Genomic DNA, 22121 nt, shown 5'->3' with positions numbered 1-22121 from the left:
CCAGAGAGTCGCCCCACCCACTAGAGTGTCGCTGGCGCGATGACGTACAGTGCAGGCGCAGTGAGTCGGCTACGCTGGGACGGCTCTCGTGTGTTGCGGTCGGAACGCTGCTGTCTCTGAGCGCCCGGTAAAAGTAGGTTGCGTGGGACCCGGCGGCATTGGAAATAAGGCGGGGAGGAGGAGGAAACACAGGGAGCCTTCGCTCCAGTGGGCGCGCCGGAGTCCCGCACCCTTTCTAAGGCATGTGTTGCGGTTCCGCGCGGCCATCACGCATTACATCACGGTTTTCCTGTGGGGAAGGTAGCGGTCCACGCCTCGGTGTAGACACTATGGTGGCTGTCACGCCGGCGATTTCCAATGCAGATCCTTAGAGAATGTAGTTTATTCATCAAAAGAACGCAAGATCTGGAGACCTTAAATTACCTGCTTTGTCCACGTACTCGGTCTCATCGGTAAAATCAGGTGGTGGGTCACTGTAATTTTGAGGCATTTTCGAAACTACCATTTTATAGTTTCTGCCTCCCAGAATCTTGCCTGTGTATCCTTCTCTTGGATATAAAACGAAAGCATTTGAATAATGGATCTATCTTACGCTTGTGTTGAGCTCGTTGATTTTGAGTAATGGAGGCTTTTTTGTTGTTATTGTTTTTTGGTTTTTGGTGAGTTTGGAACTTACTCTGTAGTCCAGGCTGGTCCAGAATTAAAGAGATCTGCCAGCCCCTGAGTGTTGGGATTAAAAACTGAACCACCCTGACATGTTTGGAGCTTACTTTTTAAAAGATTAATTAGAGTAGAATTTCTAAGTAGGATTTATGCTTTATTAATATTCCAATTAATCTGCTTTAGCATTGGTAAGAATGGGACTATCTGGATGCCTTTTTAATACTTGCATCTCAGATGTAAATCCCCAAGGTAGTTTTAAACATTTGGATTCTTTTTTATTGAATATTTTATTTATTTACATTTCAGATGTCATCCCCTTTCCCCATTTCCCCTCCCTGAAACCCCCTATCCCATCCCCCCTCCTCCTTTTTGCTTTTATACCATTTTAATTATATGCAAGTATTAAGGTCAGTTCTAGGTTGAGGAACTAGCAATACAATAGATGCAAATAGTCAAGGAACAAGCAAGACAGTAAACACAAATAGTTAAAGAACAAGCAAGGCAATAAAGTTCTGTGATCAGTCTCATGATCATTATTTCTAGAGTTTATCAGGAAGACCAAAATATCTGAGCCTACTCCCTGTCCTAGCCCAAAGTCATTTTCATGTCTGAAGCCTACTTTCTTGTTCTAGCCTAAAAATTAGAGTCCTGTCTGAAATTACTTCTTTGTTCTAGCCTAAGATTTAGATTCCTGCCTTGAAATTACTTCTTTGTTTTAGCCAAACTTTTGGATTTTATGTCACTTCATCCCTTTTAAATTTTTTTATTTATTTTAGAATTCTTGAAGTCATCTGCACCGTCTGCCTGGGAAAAAATGGTCAACGTCTTGAAAGGAGTGCTTATAGAATGGTTCGTAGCTTTAACAATTAATGATTTTAAATTGACACATCACTTTAACAATTAATAATTTTAAATTTACATATCGGATCTTGTTACATATATATATTCAATATGCCTCTATGTGTGTGTGTATGTGTGTGTGTGTGTGTGTGTATACATATATATATTTGTGTGTATATGTGCCTTTTCCAAAATTTTGTTTTGTTACTATAAATGAAATCCAGGCTTCAACTGTGAATCTCCATAAGCTTTCCTTACAAGTGGGACGGGATTTGCTGCTAAGTTTCTTGCTGATATTACATTTCATTGTCTCTGTTAAGGGAATGCACTGAGCTTTATTTCCAGTGATTTTTAATGGGAAACTTGTGTGTTAGTTAGAGCAGCCTTGATTAGAGAAACAGTGTTTCTATTCTCAAACCATCAGCTCTTGTCTAGATTAAGGTTTAGAAGACTTCAGAAACTTGGGCCAGGCTCTTGGGGTAGGCCTTTAGTCTCAGCAGGTGGATCTCTTTGGCGTTCAAGATCATCCTGGTCTACATAGTTTCAGACCCTGCCTCCCATACCCCCAAGGCTGTATAGTGAAGTCTTGTCTCAAAAAATTAAAAAAATAAAGTAATACAGGTACTTGGTTAAATCTTTGCCACTGCAGCATTCATCAGGAAATGAAAGCCAAATGGAATAGACTTAATTTAGGAGTTTCTCCAAAGGAAAAAAACATTTTTACAGCTGAGTTCTTCAAAGTAACCTAAAATACAGGTCTTTGCTGTCTCTGACTTTTTGAAAACTCGAACTCTTTGTTCAGCTTTTGCTTTGTTGGTGGGAAGCCCTGTTCTCTGTACACTCCTCTTTATTGAAAATACTATCTCCTTTCTGTTTGCCTGTTATGAGTCATTGTATCAGTAGTGGTGTTTTTACTGTGATGGCAAAGCTGAGGGGGAAGCAGGATTAAACCCTGGGACCCCTGTAACATTTGAAGCAACACTGTCCAGTGGAAATACAATTTAAGCCATATACATAGTCTTAAATTTTCTAGTAACTGCATTAAAGAGTGAAATGAGACAGGTAAGCTGTTAGTAGTTTTATTTTCTGTGTCTGAGTGTTTGCCTGAGGATATCAGAAAAGAGCATTGGATTGCCAGGACCTTGAGTTAGGAACAAGATGTGAGCCACTATGTAAGTGCTGGGAACTGAACCTGGGTCCTCTGCAAGAGCAACAAGTACTCTTAACCTCTGAACTATCTTTGTTTTCCCATGTATTAAGTCTTGAGAGAAATACTTTTAAAGTTTAGTATGTATTTTACGTTTACAGCTTATCAAATGTTCTGTGTGATTAGTGAGCTCCCATAGGATAATGCAGACTTAGACTTTAGGAAGATAAAGATTCCAACCAAGTCAGTTATCAAACAAAAAGCAGTTCAAGTAGGAGGGGATCTAAATCAGAAAACAGTTTAAGAATGTAAAAGGGCTGATTGTAGAGGCATTTTAATCCAGCAGTATGGCTAATCTGGTTGTGGTAGAGACAGGCCCTTAGCACACACCTTTAATCCCAAACAGTAAAGGTAAAGTTAGTTTGTAGAAGGAAGTATCCATGTTTGAAAGTGATATCTAATTGAATGGCAGACAAAGTGACAAATCAAAGATTTAACAGAATAGAATATGCCCAACTCTCATAAAAACAGAGAGAGAGAGAGAGAGAGAGAGAGAGAGAGAGAGAGAGAGAGAGGCGCTACATAAGAAGACAGAGGGAGAGAGGGGAAGGAAGCGGTTTTATGGGGACAGTTACAGAGAAGACAGGTTGAGAATAAGCTAGACACAGGTGCAAAGAGCCAGAGAGTGAGAAGGAGACAGAAGATTAGAACATTGCCAAAGGTATTATGAGGCCAAGCAGAGCAGTTCAGTCAGAGGCAGAAAGAGAAGCCAGATTGAATCAGTTGGCTTGGAGAGGTGTTTGAGCCAGAACAGCTGAGTTGAACCAGCCAACCAGAATTCAGAAAGAACTAAAAAGGGTGAGCTTATTCGCTAAGTCTCAAAAGCTGAAAACATTGTAGGCCTAAATAAGAGTGTACAGAGCAGAGGCTAGAAGCTTCCAGGACTAGGCCTAGGTTAGAGGACTGAGGCAGTAAGCCTCCAGGACAACAGTTATATCAGGTGAATAAAGGTTACTTTAACAGGCTGAACGGAGAAATGGGGAATGGGGTGAATACTGAGTGGCATGCAGTTAATGGAGTGGTGGATTACATGCCAAGTTAAAGTACAATAATCCCACATTATCAAGGATAGGTTTCACAGTATCCCCATTGCAATGGCTGAGACTGTAGATACTACGTATCACAATTATGCTCTCTTAGCTAAGAGTCAGACACTGGAATGTTCACAATTTGACATGTGACAAAACAGTAACATTTTTTCTCTTCATGATTTGAAGGCTTCTTAACCATAGACCTTAGCGATTGCAGAGCATAAGGCTTCACACATATTTCACCAGTGCTGCAAATACTGCAACCCAGTCCAAGAACCCTCATCTGAAAATAAGCAAAGAGAGAACCATAGAAAAATGACAGGCGCTGGGCGGTGGTGGCGCACGCCTTTAATCCCAGCACTTGGGAGGCAGAGGCAGGTGGATTTCTGAGTTCGAGGCCAGCCTGGTCTACAGAGTGAGTTCCAGGACAGCCAGGGCTACACAGAGAAACCCTGTCTTGAAAAACCAAAAAAAAAAAAAAAAAACCAGAAAATGACAGGCTTGTACCCTGGGAGCAGAGGAAGTTATTTTAGCATAGATTAAACCAGGCAGCTCCATCATCAAGCCTGTTAAGAAATATGTAGAAATTGACACTAATCTCTTTTCTCTGCAGATCAGATAAAGTGTTGTTCTAGTTTAGAGACTTGGAAACTAACCATGAATGATTCCATCTTATTTTTAACCAGATCTGATCAGGAGCCTAATCCAGAATAATAGCATCTTAATTCTTACTCAACCCACAGTAAAGCACTGGATCCCAAACTGGGATTAAAGGAATGTGCCACCACTGCCCCCATACTTTTTTTTTTTTTTTTTTTTTTTCCCCTACCAAGGTTTATCTTAGGCTCAGGGCCTGGAAGTTCAGTTCAGTGAACCAGCCTGTGCTTGATGAGATTCAGGCCTCAGCTCCCTCTCCCTTACTCCAGCCCCCAGACAAAGACAAATACCTCTAAGACTGAATTGCTAGAACACTTGAAAGATGGTATTTTTATAGCAAGATGCAATTAGTGAAAGTGAGTCTGAGAAGCAGGAGCTCTGACTTCCTGTCTTGTGGCCCCTTCTGTAAACCATCTAGAAGAAACCTGTTACACTGGCTTTGTCCACTCTAGGCTGCTAGACTTGCCTTAAGCCCTTTTGTTTCTCCCCATGCCCTTTGTCAGTGAGTCCAGAAATTCCTTTTCAAATCAATTGAGGAAGCTATAGTTGGAAGCACTGTTATCTGCAGAACTTCTGATAGCTGTGTTCTCTTCCTCTTGTGAATGATGAGGTCTTTAAAAGCCTTGCTCTTAAAGTTAGTTGATCTAACTCAACTTCTAATGTGAAGTCATAGTTACAAATGATGAGTACTTTAGGCAGAGAGAAAAACAAGACATTTGCTAATGGTTCTGAACTTTAAAAGTCATCACTCCTCAGATGTAATTGTTAAGTCTCTGCGGCCTGGTTGACCACAGGCTGTCCTGTGATCTGTGTTTGTCTCCACAGCGACCCCGCCATGAAGCAGTTCCTGCTGTACTTGGATGAGTCCAATGCCTTGGGGAAGAAGTTCATCATTCAAGACATCGATGACACACATGTCTTTGTCATTGCAGAACTGGTTAATGTCCTCCAGGAGCGAGTAGGGGAACTGATGGACCAGAATGCCTTTTCTCTTACCCAGAAATGAGAGTGCCGGTGTTGAGCACTTGGGAATCCCAACCACAGACACGAGAGAGCCCTGCTTAGTGTCTCATGGGGTGTAGACTTGTTATGAGCATGTGGTGGGAAAGGCTGCAGGGTCGTTCATTCAGATGAAAGTCCCCAACTGATTTTGTTGGACCATTAAAAAAAAAATCTTTTTGCAGAAGAACTTTAACAGCTGGCTACAATTTGGCCTTTACTATTTGTTATTAAAATGTAACCATAGTTGTGCTGGTGAGATGGCTCAGTTGGTTAAGGCCCTTGCCACTAAGCCTCACAGTCTGACTATAATCCCAGGGCCTACACACTGGAAGGGGAGAACTCCACAGGCTGTTGTCTGACCTCCATGTGTTTAGCTCCTTCCCACACAAATAAGGAAATGGAGTAAAGTGTAATCATAAATGTTTTTCCTACCATTTTAAAACACCAATTAAATACACCAGAAAAATAATGGAGTCTGGTTAAATTATCATTTTAACCTGGGTATTGTTAATTTTGCTTGTTCCTGTTAACAAGTGTGCATTTTTTGTATTGCAGAGTTAGAAACCAATGGGAAAGAAATACTGCTTGGCATCTTTAGTTTTCCCTTTTTCACACTATGTCAATGACATTTTCCTATCAAGGCAGGTGTTCCTTGATAGTGCAAAGTGCAGCAGGTGTGTGTGTGTGTGTGTGTGTGTGTGTGTGTAAAACTAACAGATGGGAAGATACCCACAATTATGCTTAATATTTGGAGAGTAGGGTTGAAAGACTTGCATACATGTGAACTCTTACATCGTCTGAAACTATTCATGTATATAAACAAAATTTATAAAGGTCAAACAAAAATGCAGCAAGGTCAGCCTCAGTGGGGATAAATGTTATATTTTTATCCATATGCTCTGAATGCAGTTAAACCAAGTATTACTCCTTTTTATACTGTTTTGCTTAAGTATACATTTCAGAATAATGGAATTAAAAGCATAAAACAAAATACAAGGGGTGGGCATTGTGGCACACACCCATTAATCCCAGCATTCAGGAGGCAGAGGCAGGTAACTCTTGAGGCAAGTCTGGTACTATAGCAAGTACCAGGCTAGTCAGGGATACATAGTGAGAGCCTGTCTCAAAAAAAGAAAAACAAACCACACGATTTCATAGGAGGTTACATTAAAAAAAATTCATGTCTTTAATCCCAGTACTACAGAAGCAGAGACAGACAGATCCATGAGTTCAAGACCATCCTGGTCTACAACGTGAGTTCCAAGACAGCCAGGACTACACAAAGAAACCCTGTCTTAAAAAACAAACAATTTACTTCCAAGGTGTTGAGAAATAAGTGTTACTTGTATCCCTATTAGACCTTTTTTTTTTTTTTTTTTTTTTTTAAAAGATAGACAGGAATAGAGAGAAACAGCCTTTTAGGAACCTGTAAATTAGGTTAGAAGCATGTGGAGCCACTATTAATTGCCAAGAGAAACACTAAGAGGGGTTTTGTGTCCCTTACTGAAGACTGCCTCTTGGCCCCTGCTGGGAATTTTCCAACAGAAAAGACAACCCAGGTGATGTTTTGTCCATTCTTATTAAACCTAGTTTCTTTCCACGTTGGTAGAAAGCCGCTGGTCCTTTTCAGTTAGCTTGCACTTGTGTGACAAGATCTGCAATGCCACACTTCACTGTCGTAGTTCTAGCCTGTGGACGTTTTTACTCATGCATTGTGATGTGGACTTTCCAGTGGATTGTCACTAATACACCTGATACTAAGGATTGTTAAGTAGAAGATTGGTTTTTATAGATGCTCTAGCTGTTCTGGAACAGTACTGGATTTTATACTTCAGCCATCCCTAAGTCAGTTCAGTGGTTGATATGCATCAGGTGTTGATCATCAATACCCTTTATATTAAAACAGAAAACTTAGGATCTTAGAAGTGGGTGGAGAAAGCAAGTGAACATGGAAGGCCAAGAGTGTTCATGGGAGAGTCTGTGTGATTAAGTGTGCAGTACATGAAGCTCTTTCTCTGGATGCTTGAGAAAGATGGGCTCCACTGGCAGAAGCAAGCCCCTGTAGCTGCTCAGTTGACTGAGCCAACCACAAGCAAAGCAGAAGTTCTCAAGTGGCCTCTGTCTGGGTTCTGATTCTTGGAATCTGACATTTGATTTGATATACTTTAGACATCCATGATAGGAAATGCCAGCTGCTTGTTACTGGAGTAGACTGATGTCTTTACTTCCAACAAAATCCCAAGTGTGAGGAGACAGTAGTAAAGGGGTTGTTCCTTCTTCCCTCCCTTCCTCCCTCCCTCCCTTCCTTCAGATGAGGTATCATTATGTAGCCCAAGTTGTCCTGGAACTCACTGATCTGCCTGTCTCTGCCTTCCTAGTACTGAGATTCAAGGTATGCACTACCACACTGGGCCCTGCTTTTTTGTTGTTTAAATACTGTAGAAAGTCAAAAAAACGTTGAGCCCAGATTTCCTTGTGTAATTAGCGTGGTTATCTCAAAATTTTGGACTCCTGAGTGTGCATTATAGTTGACATGAACATGTGCTCTAAGAAATCAGTTTTAGTGACTAGTAATAGCATTACTGATTATAGATAACAAAGACTGCCCTTAATTTATGATACACTACAGGTGATAGGCAAAATTATTTTTAAGAGTTGAGTATGTGCCTCTGTGGTAGGGCCTCTTTCTAGTGTGCATATGGTCTTAGGATCAATTCCCAGCACCACCAAAACTTAGTAGTTTTATTTTATTAGCATTAGTTGCAATGGGTAGTTTGACATAATTACTTTTCCTCTGAGAGGATGTTGAATATACATGCTCCACCTCTCGGATTACCAAGCCTATTTAACGCAAAGGACTAGGCCCTGCCTAGCTCTTCAGTTTTAGAAGTGTCCGTTAATCTGAATGTATAAGACCTATAGGATTATCGAAACATATCTGGTGTGTCTGATGGCTTTTCCAGAGAGAATCAGCTGAGGAGGCTCTGGTGTAATAAATGGGTTATTAGTAGCTTGGTGGGTTGACTGGTTGGGCACAGTGGGACTGTGCTGGATGAAGCGAGTCACTGGAAGCATGTCGTTGGATTTGTATCTGCCCTGGCCTCCTCTGAATCCCACTTCTCTCTGCTTCCTGTCCAATGAATGAGGAACACCCTTGTCCATATGGTCCTGCTACCAAGAGCTCCTGCACAGCGCAGGGCCCTGAGGGATAATAGGCACTGTAGGTTGAACTCGAACAGCACTGATGGAGTACATGTTACTATTTTCTTTCTATGTCTCAAGGTGTTCTGGTAAATCTCCAACCCAAATAAGACCGGTCAAAGGAAACACAACTCAGTAATTATGAATATAAACTGGTCGCCTAGATTGGGCAGATTTACCATTACACTATTCCCCAGCTATGAGATCCTCTTTTTTTTCCAGGCCACATGCTTCCCCATTGTCCCTCCACCTCTTCCTCCTCTCTCTTCCTCTTCTGTAGTCTTCCCCCCTCTTCCCCCAAACCTTTTTTCACTCCTCATCTGCAGCCCCTCCCAGGAAAGTGGAATTAGCATCAAAATACAAGGCCTGGGCTATACACTGCAGGAGGAATCAAAGAAAAAGACAATTTTAGCTCCCAAATACATCCCTGAGCCCTTCCCAGTATGTATTACAGAGGAAGAAGAAATCCTAAAGGATAAATGGGTAGCATTGAGCAGAGGCCACTGTCGCCAGGAAAGCTCTGGTGAGGGACATTGCAGAAACCATTGCTATCTTTATCAACACTAGGACAATTTTTCATTGCCTTCAGATATTTGCTCAATCCAGTCTGGACTTCTTTGGGAGTCAGGGTCTCTCTGTGTAGCACTGGCTATCCTGGAAATCTTTAGGTAGACCAGGCTGGCCTCAAATTCCATCTGCCTCTCCCTAGTGCACTTCCACACTGCAGACGCTTTTCTTGTGAATAATTGCTGGATTACTGGAGGTCTGCTCACCTTGATTTCTTGCCCTTTGGTTTCCCAGTCCCTCTGTCCCTCTTTCTGTTACGCCTCTGTACTGTTTATTTGAAATCTTACAATTTAACCAGAACGTGTGTACCACTCACTTATTTTTCCTGGAATATGTGAGGTGTCTTTTTCTCTAGAAAGACGGTCTCCCTGTGTATTCCAGCTGTTAGAATAATAGGTGTGTACCATTCTGAGTTCCTTTGTTTTCTTTTACAATGTGGGTTTTGCTGTGGATGGCAGAGGATCCATTTTACATTTTTAGGTGGGCAGGTTTTATTTGGGGGTGGGAGTTGGGAATCCTGAGGATTGAAGCCAGGATTTTGGACACGATGGGGAAATGCTTGGGGTCCTCTTACCCCAAGTTTTCATTTAAAACTTTACATGCCTTTAATTCCAGCACTTGGGAGGCAAAAGTAAGTGGATCTCTGTGGAATTTACCTGTCTACATAGTAAATTCCACTCAGCGACAGCTACATAGTGAGAACCTGTCTTTAAACAAAACAGCAAAAACAGCACGAAACTTTAATAATTTTTATTCAGAAAAATGTGGTTTTATTTGTTTATTTCTCTATTAACTTTCATATAATAACCATATATATTAATGGGGTGCATTATGATAATTTGGTCCATATAGACCATGTGTTGGTCAAGTCAGTGCAATAATGTGTATAACAGGAACCAGTCACCACCCTATTGTCCATGAACAGCAGAGCTTCCTCCCCTCATCCAGCCGGCTCTTCCTCAGGGTCTGCATTTTCTCTATCCAGCTTATTCTCTATTCCAGATCTGTTCCAGAAGTCAAAGTTTGCTTTAGTGCAGACCTGTCCGTACTGCTATCTGGCTCCTGAGCTTCTATCACACTGTACTTTTCTTTAAATTAGTTACTCTTTGTCACTGTGCTTCTTGTTAAATAAAGGTAAGGCCCACCTGCTTTTCCTCAGTTTTTAACTGAAGATCTGTTTTTAATGGGTGATACACAGTACACATCTGCATGTAGTAGCCTGGGAAAGGAAGCCAAAGAGGAAAACACTGCACCGTCCCAGCTCACGGGGACATCTGCAGTGACTGTTTCCTAACTTTTCTAAGAACATACGATAGTATTTCACCATTCCAGTGTGTAGCTGTCCAGCAGCTAAAGGACGAGCAGGGTTCACCTGAATGGAGGGCTCGAAATGGGTTAGAGAGAAGAATGAAGCCAAGACAAGGTTCTGATCAAGGCTCAAAGTTTAATAATAAGCTCTGTGTTTATAAAGGGAAAACCCACAAAACCCACCTTTTTTAGCTGGAGTATGCTGCAGAGCAAGGTCAGTGTGGTAGCCAAAACAGCTAAGTTCCCATGGTCACCTGCAACTGCAGCCAAGACCTGTCCTGGCAAATGTTCAAGGTCTGCTTAGCTTTCTCAAGGCTAGGAAGGTTACACCAGTGAGACCATTCCACGTGGACATGTGAACTTGCATGGTCTTTTGTTATCAAAAATGCTGAGCAGGAGCCAGTGGGGCTGGTGAGAGAGGCATGTGTATCATGACATGTGGATTGTGAGTTGGTTCTCATCTTCCAACATCTGAGTTCTAGGGATTGAACTCAGATCGCCAGGGTTATTAGCAAGTGCCTTTACACACTGAGCCATCCTGAGGGCTGCAAGAGCTGACTTGAAGATTGTCCTCTGTGTCCTGTAAGCATATGCCTACCCCCCAAATGTTTACAAAACAAAAACCCAAAAAACATAGCATAAGATTTCTATTTGAGACAGAAAAGTTCTGATTGCTTGAGTATAACAGGGTTACCTTGGGAGCTTTAAATGCAACTGATACCTACCTGTCTTCAGCCTAGACCTAGCCATATCTGAATATTCTGAGATGGACTTAAAACACCCCCACCTTGCCAGAGGGCTTCCCTGCTGGTTCTGCTAAGCCAGGATGTGAAGTAGATTGGAGCTGGTTTTGTGTTTTCAGTAGGTTCATCTCTCACACATCTGTTCCCTCTTACTGCCAGGAAGATGCTGAGCCTACCCAGCAAGGAGCCAGCTTTTGTTAAAACCCACTAATTAGATAACTGCTTCCCTGAGCAGTTGCAGGATCTTCTTTACTGACAGCCATTAGCATGGTTTGGATCCTTTGACTAAATGACAGTAATTGCAGCACTCTTAATTGCTTAGGGTGTTGGTTTCCAAATATTGACTGTAAGATGTCTTAGTCATTTCTGTTTACTGGGATTAATTGCTTTAAGTATTTTTTTTTTGAGGTTTATGTGTATGAATGAGTACCACATGAGAGCCTGGGAGTTACAGTCATCTGACTGTGAGCCTCCATGTAGGCACTGAGAATTGAACCCAGGCCCTTTGCGAAAACAAGTTCTCTTAACCACTGAGACTAGCCATCTCTTCAACTTCTAGTACGTATAATTTCTTTATGGAACTACTAAGTCCTGCCAGTGTATGGCTTCTTAAAGTGGGGTCTTTCTGCATTCTGGAACTGGCTGGCCTCAAACTCAAGATCCTTCTACTAAAGCCTCTTGAGTCCTGGGATTATAGTGTGGGCACCATGAAGGATAGTTTAATATTCGTATGACTTGTCCCTGTGGTTGTCATACTCCTCTGTCTCAAATTCTCAGTGGCATCTGCATTTATTAAGGCCTTAGAACATGCAATTTATGTTCCGTTAAAGCAGGAGAGTTAGTTTCACTCTGAGAAAAATGGAGATAAACTAGAGAGATAAGCTAATAGTGAGACATGAAGAATTCATAGAAATCTTGATAATGTTGTGAACTTCAACAGGACATGGAATGGAGAAGATAGACTTTGTTTGTTTGTTTGTTTCGAGGCAGGGTTTCTCTGTGTAGCCCTGGCTGTCCTGGAACTCACTCTGTAGACCAGGCTGGCCTCGAACTCAGAAATCCTCCTGCCTCTGCCTCTTAAGTGCTGGGATTAAAGGCGTGCACCACCACTGCCCGGCTCTATTAGTCTTAATGAGTACATCAGATCACGTTTTATTTATAACCTATAGTTTGTTGACTGTGCATTTTTGGAAAGAGAACATGAATAGAAACTCCTCTTTAGCCAAGGATGGCCTATAATTACTGATCCCCCTGCCTCTGCCTGTGTGTGCTGGGAGAACAGAACTCTTACAGGCCTGAAAATAGCAGTTCTAACATCATCCTGAGACCGCTACACCACTGGGAAGCAGCGCCTTGTGGAAGAGCACAAATAATTAAATTATGTGTTGTAGCCACTGTTTAAAATACTAGAAAATCAAGCTTTCAATTTATATACTTATAGCCAGTAAATGGCTCATAATTTATAATTGCTTAAAATTGTTCCTTTTTTAGATATTGCTAATTCTCAAATTTTATAGTTATTTATAAAAATACAGCTATTGGTGCTTCTTCCCTGATTTTACAAATACTCTAAAAGGTTGGCTTTTTAAACTAAAGGGGGGGGGAGAATTATACCCTCCAAGGTCACCAAAAGCACATCTTGCTTTTGTGTTGTCTTAAATTTTCTGCAAACTGATGTTAAAGGTCAGTCTGCAGCAGATTGCCACTGGCATCCAGTCACTTCCAGGGTCTAATGGAGAGACCCCCTAACTAATTCTTGGAATGGTCCTGACCCTGTTTTAATTTGGGGTCTTGGCTCAGTCTGTATTTTTTCAGAAAAAGAAAATGGAGCCCGATGGCTGTCTAAAAGATTGGTCTGTCAAGTGGACACAGATCTTGAGCCTAATAATTATGATTCTGATAATGAAGAATCTGATGACAAAATTTAGTCAGACACATTATCATGTGTTAGCCATGGAGGACCCAAGACTCTAGATAAGGTTGTTACTCTATCCAGGGTGTTCCCAAGTCTCATCTCCATCCAACCTAAAAGAGGGGACTTCCGCCCCTAGACCAAACAGAGAGGGGCCACCCAGAACCCCCTCTGTCTGGCAATCTGAATTCTTGCTAAGGCTGCGAGGCTAAGCACTGCAAGGGAATATAAATAAAAGTTAAAAATATATTTCTGGGTTCCCTGAGGGACAAGCCTGACTGCATAGGGGTCGATGTCAAAAGTATCCCCTCTCCAGGAAAAAGACATCAGGACAGGTATGGCCTTCAGGCCTTACTGGACAACGACAGGAGGACTGGAGCCATTACAAGGTTCCCTTTAATTATTGGAGGTCAGGCCTCTATCCCCGCCTGGGTAAGATTAGAATTGCCACGGTCCTTCTATATTTGGAAAAGAGAGGAGACTTCAGGGACAGCCCTGCTTAACACTGAAGGCCTAAAATCAGCTATAAGCCTAAAATTCAACAATAGGCCTGGCTTACTTGCCTGCTCTAAGTCTTAAGGTCTCCATGGAAAAACACTGAAACAGAGGGCTATAAATTATTGTAAACAGACAGCTTTTGTTGATATCTACCAGCCTGAGTAGTCATAGACTTTGTGTCTGATCCCTGTCAGTCAGCAGTTGGATGAGATACTAAAACAGTTCCACCTTCAACCTTATTTCCTACTCGACTTGGATAATCATATTGCTGTTAACTTTTGAACCTTGTGTCTCAAGCAGATAAGTTGCCTTCACACAAAGATCTCTCCCAACAAGCCCGGCTACTCGGTACCTCAGATGGGATGAAGTCGTGTACCCCACACAGCTGCTTCTACTGGACCTGTTCCTCCTGACCTATCTTCAGATGGGCTCCATAAACCCTGGACAGCAAGACACAGCCAACTCTCCTATATCCCCCATACCCATTCTTCTAGGTTCCCCCTAGAGACACGTCGCCCCCAATGTCAGCAGGAAGTAGCCAGATATCACGACGACGACCCTATTCCTGTTTCACCTCTCTCTTTTCTTTTTAAGTTAACTAAAACGGGGGAAACTGTACCTTCCCCCCCACCATGAGCAAGCCTGAAGAGACCTTGGTTACCACAACAAGGTCAAGTGACGGGATCTAGGTGGAGTTACCCACCTTGGCTGCCCGAAACACAGAAGCGGAACTGCCCCTGGGCTTGCCTTGAGACATCTCGGTCGTGACCTGGAATGGACTATGGACTATCCCACCCATCTGGAACCAGGAGGGGTTGTGGGTTGGGTCTTCCCCTTTAAATTGAGAGCCGAACATTAAAGCTTTGGGCCTTGATCAGAGAACTTTGTCTTGGCCTCATCTCTTCTCGCCCTCCTTCCCCCTTCATTCCCAGCCCCCCTTTCAGGTGAATCCAGTTGACTTGTGGCCGCGGGCGGCTACACCTAAATACACAAGGCTTCACTATCGGGTTATCTTAGTCATCTTTTTTTTTTTTTTATGTATATAGCATGTATGCCTGCAGGTCAGAAGAGGGCATCAGATCCTATTACAGATGGTTGTGAGCCACCATGTGGTTGCTGGGAATTGAACTCGGGACCCCTGGAAGAGCAGATAGTGCTCTTAACCTCTGAGCCATCTCTCCAGCCCTCTTAGTCATCTTCTAACAGGAGAGAGTCCATGCGTCTCCAGGAGTTCTTGGCATTTTGTCCTCCAAACTCCTTGGCCTCAAACTGATAAACAAGTGTTCTTCTCTTTCCTTCTGCACCTTCCTGTCTTCCTAGGAAGCCAGTAGACCAGTTGCCACATTTGGGGACATCTTTCCTGGAAAATAAAGAACTGGCAGCTGCCAGACTGTTCTAGGATGGCCTCCACAAGCTCATAACTCAGGAGAAGCAGTAGGTGCTGTACGTATTTTTTTTTCTCTAGTAACCAAGTATTTGAGGAACTCCCAATTCCTTTTGTGCTATTTCTGAAGGGATCAGAAAATCCTAGAGCCATGGTAAACCAAGAGTGGTCTCCAGACCAGTAGCAGTGGCTTCGAGGCAGAAGGAGGGCATTCTAAACTTAACCTGAAGCTGCATTTTACTGAGTCCAGCAGATGAACTTGATGCACACTGATGCTGGAGAGGGGCTGCTGTGTAGGATGGTGGGAAGATTTAAAGGTTGCCTTTCCGAGACAGTGGTGAAGTGAAGGAGGAAGTTTTTGCTCTACCAAAGCTCAAAGCAAAGGCTTTGGTGACAAGAAGGCAGTGCTGAAAGACATCTATAGCTGCAACTAAACGTCATGCTGCCCACTAGGTGGCCCAGGACCCTGGGACTCCTGGGGAAAACCAGATATCCTTGGAAGCCCCTGCTTGGCCACTATGCCATCATCAGGTGTCCAGTGCCCACCAAGTGTGCCTTGAAGATAGAGGAAAGATACCATTTCATGTGGATGGCAAGGCCAACAAGCACTGCACCAGATAGGCTTGAAGATGCTCTGTGACAGTGGCCAGATGTTCCCAGAGAAGTTCTGATAGAAAGAGGCACATATCCAATACCTCCTGCTTATGGCACTGGATGTTGCCAACAAAACTGGAATCATCTAAACTTAATTCAGCTGACCACTAAGGAGGGAAGAGGAGGATGGGGTAAAAACGGAAGGGAGGAAGTTAGCTGGCTTATGGAACCACAAGAATGGCCATCAGATGAAGGTATGTTCTGTGTCTGTTAACCTAATGTCTTCCAAACTCCTTCCTACCCGCTCAATTCTGGGAGAAACTTGAGGATCAAAGACAAATGACAGCTATGAAATTAATGTGAACAAACTTTATAATGTCACCTAATTCAAAAGGGCAAATACAGTCTCAAAGTCTAACAATCACTTCACAAGAAATAAGGTTGAAGATGGGACTGGAGAGATAAATCAGCAGTTAAGAGCACTTGTTATTCTTGCAGAGACTGTGGGTTCAGTTCCCAGCACACACATGGTGACTCATCACCATTCATAACTCCAATTCCAGAACGGCCAATGCTGCCTTCTGATCTCTGCAGGCATTAGACATGCATATGACCCAATACATACAATGCAGTCAAAACATTATACATGTAAATCTTTTAAAAAATTAAAAATAGGGTCAAAATTAGATTAGTGAAAATAAATTCAAAGATGCCCTACCTTGCAGATGGAAGAGCAAACCTTCCTTCTACCATGTGCTTGTGAAGTTTAGATGGTGACAAGGAACCTTCAGTAAATAAAAAGGCTGAAGCCTATGTCAAATGTGTTCTTAATAAACTGCAACTCTGCTCATCTTTATCTTTACTTATCCTGAAACGCATTTCTGCAGTGAAGATAAGAATCCCGGTTTTTCTTAGGGAGGCCCCGATGGAAGGGACCTTCTGAGGCTGCTTCCGTTAACAGATCTACCAGATTCTCACCCTTTCTCCAAGCTCTTACCTTCCCATCGTTCCTGTCCCTTTAATTTACTGATGGTGGTCAACACCAGAAGCCCCTAACCCTGATTGTGACACTTCCAATTCTCTCCCTCTTCCTGGCCTGCCTCTTGTTTTGTTTTGTTTTGTTTTGTTTTTTCCTTAGCCCAATGCAGTGTGGCATTTCCTTACAGGTTCCACAGGAAAGCAGGATGGTCTGCACCATGTGACTGACAGTCAAGCTGTCTCTGACTAGATACTAGGACATGGAAAGCAAGAATCTGGAAAAATACGTTACTTTAACTCTGGAAAACAAATTACTGTAGTCTGGGGAGTTACCACAGTTCAAACAAAGTGAAGAGGCTTACAAAATGGCGTGGCCTGGCTAACAAGGTCTTTCCCTTAACTCGGGCTTGTCCTTCAGCTAAGCTGGCTGGTCAGGAAGTCTCAGCAATCTCCCCTTCCCAAAGAGCTCATGAGTGACATGCTAGTCCAGACCTGGCTTATTATATGGGTTCTGGAAAGCAAAGTGCAGGCCTCGGGCTTGTGCAGCAAGTACTGTGGCTCACTGATCCATCTCACCACCCCATTTCACATTCTCCAGCATCTCTTCAGCAGCTCATCCCTGACCCTCCATGTGAGTACCTTACACATGTGTTTAGATGGGTGTATGCACAAGTATACATGTGGGTATATGTGTACACATGTATGTGGATGGGAGGCATTAACACTGGATATCTTCTTCAGATGCGGTGACAGAAGTGTGCTGCTGGACCCGACTTTTTTTTTTTAATGTGGTTGCTAGGGATTAATACCCAGGCTTTCTCAGTTGCACAGTACATACTTTACCAACTGAGCCATTTCCTCAGCCCCTTGATATCTGTTTAAAGATCATGTGCTTAGTTGGTTGGTTGGTTGGTTGGTTGGTTGGTTGGTTGGTTGGTTGGTTGGTTTTAACTTTGCAGTTGGGCCTGCCTGATTTGCTCTTTGGTCTTCTGGAAGGAATTTGGTTAGAGCTCAAGTTATTTAAGTTGTTTGCTCTGTCTGCCTCTCACAGTCCTGAGGCAGACCTAGTCTGAGCTAGGCAGGTCTTGGAACAACCTCACAGAAGCTGTGCAGTAAGTGCAGGCATGTGCATGTCTGTCCTGTGCTGGCAAAAGACAACAGTTTTGCTGAGGGTGTGGTGTATGCCTTTAAGGCCAGCACTTGGGAGACAGGCAGGGGAATCACTAAAGTCAAAGTCAGCCAGGGCTACACAGTGAGACTCCATCTAAGAGAATTAAAGGATAAGTAGTTTTTCCATGGGGTTATGACTTCTTTTAAAAATCCCACATTTGGGTCCTGAGAGCTTGGTTCAGCGGTAGACCACTTTCCTGGAATGTGCAAAGCCCTGGGTTCTATTCCCAGTACCACTCTCCTCCTAAATCACACATTAGAAGCAGTTATAGTGCACAGTTGTAGTGTCAGCTGCTCAGGAAGAACTCAGAAATTAATAACTACCAACCTGGCAAACATGGACCCCATTTTAAACAATTAAAAGTGTGGGGAGCCAACAGAAGGCAGCTATCATCCTTGTAGCCATCTTGAGCCATATACCCTGACAAGAGACTTGTTTACAATAGCCTACAACAGCTGAGCACACTCTGATAACATCTTGTTTTAGATACCCAGGATTTTCCCTTGGGTGTGTGAGACTTAAAGGTGTAATTTAGAGATAAGACTTAAAGGTGTGACTTAGAAGTAAGACATTTAAAAGGCAGAGGCAGACAGAAGAAATAGACACTTGTACTTGGAAGAGTACTTGAGACTTGAGACTTGAGACTTGAGGCAGGTAACTTGGAACTGGGAAAGAGACTAGCAACTTAGAACTAGGATTAGGACCTGAGACTTGGTACTAGGAACTAGGGACTTGAAGAGAAGAAGAGAGACTGAAGAATAAACGGGATTGAATCACACTCTGTCTGGTCTCCATTCTTCACATCCGTCCTCACTCTCTCTCTCTTGTTGAACCCCGACCTGCGCACCAGAGCAGCTTGGGACAGTGGGGGCTCTAACAATTTAGCCCCCAAGGCTTTTGGCAGTGTGGGTTCCAACACTGATAGAGCGGTCCCCGACATTTTGGCCCCCAAACGTGGGGTAGCTCAGGCTACAACATACAAGTATTGATGACTACACACACACACACACAGGTGCTCAGACTACAATAGAAGAGAGTATTATAGATACATAAAAGTATAAAACTTGGGTATCATTGTTCCAAAAATCCAAAATTTGAAATACTTGCAAATCCAAATATATACATATTTGTGTGTATAAAATGTTGTATATGGTATATATATCATGTCGTATATATACATATACATACACATATACATATATACATTTCCCTATTCTTGGAATTTAGGTGGTTTCTAGTATCTTGAGTAAGTAGACTAATAACAGCAGTAATAATAATGTATACAAAAGCTTTGTTAAGCCCATGTGCTGCTCTTACAATTCAGTCCCCAACACCTACGTTAGACACACAACTACCTGTAACTCTAGCAGCATGAGATCCAAGGCCTTCCTCTGGCTTTCACATACTTCCCCGGACACACATGTGGCATACGTTCGCACACACATAAAAATTTTAAAAATAAATCCTAAATACCCTTATCTATATAGTTACTAGGTTATAGATCAATATATACTTGCTATGCATCTGAAATTGTTTTCCCAAATGATGGTGAGAGCTGAAAATGCCTTAGTTAACACTTAACCATCCACAGTATTGCTGAGTAGACTTGTCTCCATGTCATCATCATAGAGTACACAGGTACTGCACTGGGAGCTAGGAAGGGGAACACAAAATTCTTACCCACAGAGCTCAGATTACAATAGAAGAAAGAGAATGTTGTAGATACATAGAAGTACTACTTGAGTATCATTGCTCCAAAAATCCAAAACCTGAAATACTTCCAAATCCAAAACATTCGCATTGGGCCACCATTATTTTGGCTCTAATCTGTCGTTCGAAGTGGGCTTTTCAAAACTCAGCGTTTAATGTGAAGTGTTTCTCTCTGCCATGAGGAGGCAATTTGTGGCACATCACGATTAGATGCATTAAAATTTGAATCTTGGGAGGCTGGAGAGATGCCTCAGTGGTTAAGAGCACTGACTGATCTTCCAGACAACTGGAGTTCCTTTCTCAGTACCCAAATGGCAGCTCAGAACTGTCTGTAACGCCAAGCTCTGAGCATGCTCACACAGACATGCATGCAGGCAAAAATACCAATGCACATAAAGGTTTTTTTAAAAAGCTGAATCTTGGAGGACTGTCGAGATGGCTCAGTGGTTAAGAACACTTGCCACTCTTTCAGAAGACCCACATGCAGTTCCTAGCATGGCAGCTCGCAGATATTCGTAACTCTAGTTCCAGCAGACCTGACACTGTCTACTTACTGTGGGCACCAAGCATACACATGGTGCGCTTATATGCAGGCATACACATAAAAATGAAAAAATGTTAAGTAACTTTGACTCTGGCTGGGCAACTCCGTGGCAGAGAGATTGCTAGTAATGTTGGAGGCCCTAGGTACAATAGCACACGTGCTTCGCTGGCTTCAGTAGTTCGCAGCTGTGCTTCTTATTACCTGAGATCGTTTGAGTTCATGGGGCTCCAAACAGGACCCTGACTCAGTAAATGACCTAAGCACGTAACAGAACCTCTAGCTGGAATCTGATTTATAGCGTCGAGTGCGATTTTCCAGTAGGGGGAGCTCTGACCAAAAGTTTTAAAAGTAAAGGCTTTATTATTAAGGATCTGGCATCTAGGTATAGAGATTGCCCATGCACTAGAATTTGTCCTAGCTTTCTTTGCTCCCCGAGTCACATGGGAAAATAAGTGTGTGTGTGTGTGTGTGTGTGTGTTATATATTATATAGTATATATGTATATATATTATGTATGGTATGAATTTTTTTTTCTCCTCAGAAGTGGTACATTGCATTAAATCAATTTAGCTTGGATTTCAGGCTTAAGTTTCACTAGAAAAAGAATGTGTTTACATTTAAATTGGCAAAAGGATCTTTTCTTAGTTTCTAAACTTCTATACTTGGGGATTACAAAAATAAGTTTCCTTTGTTTGATGCACGTGTACAGAAGGCTTTATAAAAGTGTTCTTGGTCTTAGACTCAAATCTATCATTGTTTCCATATTACTCTACCCTTACCCTCATTCTTTCTTTGCCTGTGTGCATAGGATGCATGGGGTTTTTAGGCTTTTATTTTTAATTATGAGCCTGCATATGTGTCTGTGTGTGGAATGTGCATGTGAGTACAGTTCCCAGTGGAGGCCAGAAGAGGGCGTCAGATCACTTAGGGCTGGAGTAACAGGCAGCGGTGAGCCACAGGATGTGGGTCCCAGGAATTGAACACAAGTCATCTGAGCCATCTTTCCAGTCCCTCCCTGTATGATATGTGTGTTTATGTGTATATGTGTATATATGTACATAGTCATAAAGCATATTCTCACCAGCTGGATGCCTTTAAAACAGTATAATTATCATCAAAAGTGTTCATTATCCTTACATGTAGACCACATTAGTAGTTTTTTTCTAAAGCTTGTTCACAGTGTGTTATGGGTTTTTCCATCTTACTTATCTCATACCTGTTAAAATCAAGTCAGGGAAAGTGGACATGTCTCACTAATCTCAAGCTGCTAGGTATCTTATATTGCTGAAGAAATGTGGCAAAGTCAGTAAAATGTAGCAGGTAAGTCAGATATAAATCAATGATTTTCCAGACAGAGTTTCTAGGAACATTATCTTATTCATGCAGTATTTTGTAGCTGTAAAGTTAACATAGGTAGGTCACTGCTCACTTCTGTAGTCTAATGCTTAAGTAGCACTTAAATAGGGCCTCAGACATTCTCTTCTGTCAGTTTTTGAAGCAGGGCCCTACTCTGTTGCTGATGATGTCTTGGAGTTCACTGTGCAGTCTGGCTACTCTGAACTTGTGGCAACTCTCCTGCTTCATCCTCCAAAGTACTGTGATTTCATACAAAAGCCACTGTACTCAGCCCTGTGTCCAGTTTTATTCACATATAAGTTACTTATTAAATATTTAATAAGCCATTCTCGTTGGAGCAATATTTAATCACACAGAGAATAATTGATACTTCTTTCTATTAGTGAGCAGCACATTTCAGGTCTTTAGTTTGCAGTTATAAAAAGATGTATTTTTTTTCTGGTTAAAAACTAAAATTTTTACAACAAAGATAATGGTTTAAGTACCTGGTTTTAATTAGAAAGTGGACTTTATTAAGTATTTGTAGACTTGAGTGTATTACTGCATGGGGTCTGCTTCTTTTGTTTGGTTTTGTTTTGAGACTGGGTTTCTTGTAGCCTAGGCTGGCCTCAAACTCAAACTATAACACAGCCTAACCTTTAACTCCTTATCTTCCGCCTTTACCTCCCAAGCGCTTGGATTACAGGCCTGTACCTTGCACTACCACACCTGGCTTGTCTGCTTTTTTAGAGTCTAATGATGTCTACTAACTTCAT

General features: G+C 42.2%; 1 protein-coding gene across 2 annotated transcripts; it reads left to right on the top strand.

The window, feature by feature from the left end:
• Positions 1-18: 18 nt before the first annotated feature.
• On the top strand, positions 19-5869 carry Gtf2h5 (general transcription factor IIH subunit 5). 2 transcript variants are annotated; one of them, XM_076926701.1, is made up of 3 exons: positions 19-133; positions 1440-1512; positions 5224-5869. In XM_076926701.1, exons 2-3 carry the CDS (start codon positions 1478-1480, stop codon positions 5402-5404), a joined length of 216 nt encoding a protein of 71 aa, XP_076782816.1. In that variant the 5' UTR covers positions 19-133; positions 1440-1477; the 3' UTR covers positions 5405-5869. The 2 variants fall into 2 exon arrangements, with proteins under 2 accessions (XP_076782816.1, XP_076782817.1); XM_076926702.1 differs by lacking the exon at positions 19-133 and adding an exon at positions 222-240.
• The last annotated feature ends 16252 nt before the right edge of the window (positions 5870-22121 follow it).

This window comes from Arvicanthis niloticus, chromosome 28 (assembly GCF_011762505.2).
Source record: "Arvicanthis niloticus isolate mArvNil1 chromosome 28, mArvNil1.pat.X, whole genome shotgun sequence".
NCBI lineage: Eukaryota > Metazoa > Chordata > Mammalia > Rodentia > Muridae > Arvicanthis > Arvicanthis niloticus.
Note: the sequence above shows the minus strand (reverse complement) of the source record. Positions and strands in the feature narration are given on the sequence as shown.

Bases quoted from the DNA above. Each gene is read 5' to 3' on its own strand.
- Gtf2h5 (XM_076926701.1), top strand. From the start codon at position 1,478: ATGGTCAACGTCTTGAAAGGAGTGCTTATAGAATG. The intron at 1,513-5,223 runs GTTCGTAGCTTT...TTGTCTCCACAG, and splicing joins AAAGGAGTGCTTATAGAATG to CGACCCCGCCATGAAGCAGT.